Source organism: Loa loa (genome assembly GCF_000183805.2).
Source record: "Loa loa unplaced genomic scaffold supercont3.119, whole genome shotgun sequence".
Taxonomy (NCBI): domain Eukaryota; kingdom Metazoa; phylum Nematoda; class Chromadorea; order Rhabditida; family Onchocercidae; genus Loa; species Loa loa.
Genome location: NW_018108299.1, coordinates 182404 through 187246, shown reverse-complemented (window position 1 = coordinate 187246; position 4843 = coordinate 182404). Strand labels below are relative to the sequence as shown.

At 35.8% G+C, this 4843-nt stretch overlaps 1 protein-coding gene across 1 annotated transcript; it reads left to right on the top strand.

The window, feature by feature from the left end:
- Positions 1-2140: 2140 nt before the first annotated feature.
- LOAG_12678 (hypothetical protein) lies at positions 2141-3801 on the top strand. The gene is made up of 3 exons (XM_003148190.2): positions 2141-2350; positions 2867-3031; positions 3401-3801. The coding sequence occupies exons 1-3, from the start codon at positions 2148-2150 to the stop codon at positions 3561-3563; spliced, it is 531 nt and encodes a 176-aa protein (XP_003148238.1). The 5' UTR covers positions 2141-2147; the 3' UTR covers positions 3564-3801.
- Positions 3802-4843: the final 1042 nt, after the last annotated feature.

The following is a 4843-nucleotide window of genomic DNA, read 5'->3' as shown; positions in this document are numbered from 1 at the left end:
AGATGATTTACAATAGGAAATTTATTTAATTATTATATATTTGTATGGTTGGAGTCTCGCGAGTAAAAATTCGCGACAACATGGTCAACAAGTGCTCTTCTTGTCTACTTGTAATTAGTACTCCCATACTGCATATTGCAGTGAGGCAGAGAGAAGGTGGTGGAACAATTCATTAAAAGCCTGCATAAATCACTATTTGCACTATTTGTTCTCTTCCGGCAAACGTTAATGCAGCAAGAATTTACTGCTTCCAAATCCTTTAATCATTTAAATTACATAATATTTGATTAAGAGTAAGGCTGACATAACTTCCTTTAGTATTTCATTCCGTGAAACCATTCGAGGTCCGAGCATCGGTGATTTCTATGAAAGTTTCTCATTGCAAAATTAGTAATGATCTTAGAGAGGAACCAAACAGTTAAACAAATCCTCCTTATCATTAGAAGTGAGGCTATAATCTTAGCTGTCACCGCTTTGTAACACTCTCAACTTCAAAATGTAGCTCTTTGAAACTGCATGGGAATTTTTAAAAACTGGAGCGAACTTCTGTAGCGTATGGTAGTACAGAAGTATCCGATTTGAAGATTGCTTTGATATTATGAAATAAAAAAACGACTATTTGGCTGTTAAAGTCGTCAAAGAAATGCCTTGAAACAATGGTAATTCCGAACTGCTTCCTGAGTGAACTTAAGGATAAGACACAAAGCAAACACACCAAAATATAAATTGTTTTCCTCTTCTTGCCCTCAAACTGACCGGGTATAATTATATTGCACAAAGACCTCTATAATATACTGCAATTTGGGTGAAAGATTTTTAACTAGAGTAATTCAATGATATTACTACTTGCGAAGTTCAACCTCTAGCAGTTTCTTCTTAATCTTACTATCACTACACTCAATACTAAAGTTAAAGCTTTTACATATTTTATTATATAGGGGAACGTTTAAAATTTCCAAATCCTCATCACAACATTGAAATAACCTTCTAAATGGATAAAATGACTGTTTTGAACTGTGGATCGTTATCATAATCCAAAGAGGAAAAGCGTTCAGTGATGGATCTATTCTACGGATGTCATTCACTCGAATCAAGAAGTGGTCAAGTAATTATATTCCAACCAGTTTGGTTTTGAAGGAACTCCAACGATTACCATTCAGATTGCCATGCAACTCTTTATGCTCATTAATGCCATTCATTTTCTAATCTGAATTTTTCAGGAAAGAATAATATCCCACGCTATACCACGCTACCCCGGTTTACTGCAAAATCCACAATTGACATATTATACTTTTACAGCAACGCGTCAATTTATCAAGGCGGATTTTTCGACAAGTACGTGGATTGGGGTTGCAACAAATGCCTTTAATCTAAACAAAGTCATCTTAAAATCAACCAATATAATCAAAACAACTGATCAGAGATCTTCCAGATAGACTTAAAATGTTCACTTTCTATTGAACTTCATAACTTCAATTTTTCCAGTGATGGGTGCTTTTCAGTGATGAATTGTATAGACAATTCAGTAATAGCAACCATCTAAAGAAACTGATCCCTGACCAGTGTCAAGCGGAGTGTGGGCTACAATGAATCAAAACATCATTGTCGTCGCAATGTGTTCGTTAGTCGTTAGGTTGCATATCGGCCTCCCTCGTTTCAAACCACTATGTTTTCTGACGTGAAAGAGACCGGTGATGTGTGTATGTCCTGTGCTTCTTGGGTCATGTTTTTTGTTTGCTTAAATAGGCAGGTGGTACGCAGCACGCTCTCCAATTTACTTTTTAGCCAGGTGTTCGTTCGTTCGCTTAGGGACCGTTTCCTCTGTTTCTTTGAACCTGTTATGTCTTCTCTTTCAATCCATTTATTTATAACTTAAGTAAGTCTCTAATAAGATTCTCAAAGCTTGCTAGTTTGCTGCGTATGCCTTGAAGGCTTCTTCGAGCACCCATTAGAAAGTCATAAATACTCGATTTCCCAAAGCATCACAGTTTCGGAGGAAGAAAGCAATTTGTAATCTTTTCCCGATGAAATTTCTACCTGATAGTGACACATATGTATGTGACCCTTCTGAAGAAGGTAGTGTGAGAAGTCTTGAGAAGCTCTAATAAGCTTATTATTCTTAATCTTATGACAATACTTTGTTTTAGATGGAAGAAGCAGAAGTAAAGGCAACGATGGAGCAAACTCTTTCAATTTTTGAAAGACTTTCATTGAAAGCGAGTGACAGCAGAGATTCTGAAGATGGCGGAAGTAACAGAACACCAAAGAAGATATCCAAAATTATTTGTTTTTGCCAAAAAGCGCAGCAACCATCGACAGCATCAAGCTACACTGCTCGTCTTTCCAAGGAGTAGGTTTCTGGGATTGCTCCTTACTTCGTACGTCTTCCATATTGCGAATCATTTGCCATAAACTGAGGATTTTAAGGTTTTGAACTTCTTAAGGTTTTGAAGGCAGAGAAGTTCTCTTCTTCGCTTCACTTCTCGTCTACATAAAGTTGTGTAACATTTCTTTTTAGTTGACAGAATGCAAAATTATAAGGCTTAGAGAATAAGCGCGATTAATTTTCATTACATTATAATCGAATAATGTCAGATGTCGAAACTGCTTTTGCATGAACTGTCTGCAGAAGGAGGAGGAAGGAAGCAACAAGGTGTCATGTCCTCTTCCTTCTGCTTTTATTTCTTGCTTCTCCGATGAAGTTTAGATTTCTGGAAGTTTATAACCCTTTTTTTTTATTAAATATAGATTATAGGTCAGTCACATTTTGATGCTTTTGGCCAGCTTATGATTTTTACCAGTGCATTTTCAAAGGTTAAATTTGTTCGGTCTCATTATTTGAATTACGAGGCTCCATATTTTTTAGTCGTGCTCGACATCGTTACAAGCCATATTTATTGCCTTTGATAAACAAAAAAGTCGACACGCTTAAGCGCAATTCTGCCTTGGAAAAGCTTTGGGGCATTAAATTAGAAGGTGATGTCGACGAGCTGCGGTTGACGTTATCAGAGCAACCATCCATTATGGAAAGGTCAGTTCCTGTTCATTTATAGGTAGAACTGCTAATTTCACTTGTCTTTAAGAGTACTTAAGATTCATATGAATTATAACAAAAGAAAGATCCAGTTCAATATGGAAATTGTTATGGAAATGAGTATAAAACAAACTCTTTCAACTTTCTTGCGTCTTTTGAGTCTTTTGACTTTCTTTTTTTTTTTTCGTATCTTATGTGGTGATACTTCTGCTGTTTATTTTTTGAAGAATGTTCATTCAAAAAAGAACCCTTCAGAATTTTATAAAATTTTCGAACTGTTTCTGCGGGAAGAGATTGAAATCGCTTTGGAATGAATCAGCATTCTTTTTTTGTGTTTGTAGTTCCTGTATATGCGAATTTATTCAGGAGTAAGAGTTCAAGCTGTGCAGTGGAAGCATCACGTTATTTACCGTGGGATTTAGCGGACGAAGGTGTGGATGGCGAAGTTGCCGAACTAGCGGAATATTTTAATCAATTTGTTAATATTTGCTTGAAAATGTCGGCTTTGGCTGAAAGTATGTATGCATAAAGCTGCGTGCAGCGGTGCTAATTAATGAAATAATGTACTCATCGATAAAAAGCTCGAGCCAGTGAACTTTTTATCGATTTTAAACGAACGTTCACACAACTCAAAAATTTCGCGTTTGTTGGAACTTGCATTACATCTTTATTATTTAGTGCATGTCAGATATATTTTCGATGGGACCTCGTAGTTCTTTCCCCTGATTTCTTTGACTTGCATGTATAGATAGTTGTTATTTAGGGGCTAATAGTAAAGAGGAATTAATGGAATGGAACATAGACGATTTCCTTGGTGTCTTGCTCACTTTTTTTTGTCATGACTTTAAAAATCTAGTGTATCTTTACTGAGAGGCGATTATTTCTATTGTTATTAATTGTATGTCTCCGCAGATGTATTCAGAGAACAAACGGTAGTTGATCACACTTTCATCGTTTCCTGGTTTACTTTTTTTATCTTGTGTTGCGTAATGAATGTATATGTATATATTAAATTTGACTTCCAGTTAAGGTATTGCAATAAAAAATTAAAGCAATCTTGCCAAAATAGCCTCATTGCATTATGTTTTCAACTTATTCCAGTCAGTTTGCGACGAGACTTAGAGCCCACCGTTGTAAATTACGAAAGTTCCTTTAATTGTGCTGTAATTGCTTGTCGTCTTTATGGTTTTATCGAAATAACATATCTACTGCAAGACGATCATTCCCCGATACTTACGTATTTTCTCAACATACACTTGCTTACTGGTATTTAGAGTTCTGGTATGATGCTGTGTTTTGGAAAAATTGTTCATCCAAAATGACTTTCCTCATTAAGTGATATTGTTCCTACATGTAACCGATGCAAATGCAATGTCACATGTCATTTGTTATTTGTGTTATAGGAATGGTCCCACTCTATCATTATATAATTTACATTGGAAATGAATCCCTCCGAATTATAACTTGTTCCCCAAAAGTATTATACGCTCATAGGTTGATAAAAACGAACCTTAGAAATGATAACACCAGGTGGTAGTGCTTCCTTTACCAAACGACCAATGACAGTTTGTGGTAGTCGCAAATCCTCAGCCACATCTCCGTCCGTCATTTGCGTAATAAACCTTTACAAAACAATCAAAACGTTAGTTTCGGTGTGCACATATCGTAGCATGTGTCATATGAGTACATCAACAATAAAGGCAAAAATAAATATAAGTCAGTCCCTTAGTTATTGATAAGACACCATAAAAAGGTTCATCATTTATATGAGAAATGAAGTTACATATGTTGCGTACGTAACGTAAAATC

Bases quoted from the DNA above. Each gene is read 5' to 3' on its own strand.
- LOAG_12678 (XM_003148190.2), top strand. From the start codon at position 2,148: ATGGAAGAAGCAGAAGTAAAGGCAACGATGGAGCAAACTCTTTCAATT. The intron at 2,351-2,866 runs GTAGGTTTCTGG...CATATTTTTTAG, and splicing joins ACTGCTCGTCTTTCCAAGGA to TCGTGCTCGACATCGTTACA. The intron at 3,032-3,400 runs GTCAGTTCCTGT...GAATTTATTCAG, and splicing joins CAACCATCCATTATGGAAAG to GAGTAAGAGTTCAAGCTGTG.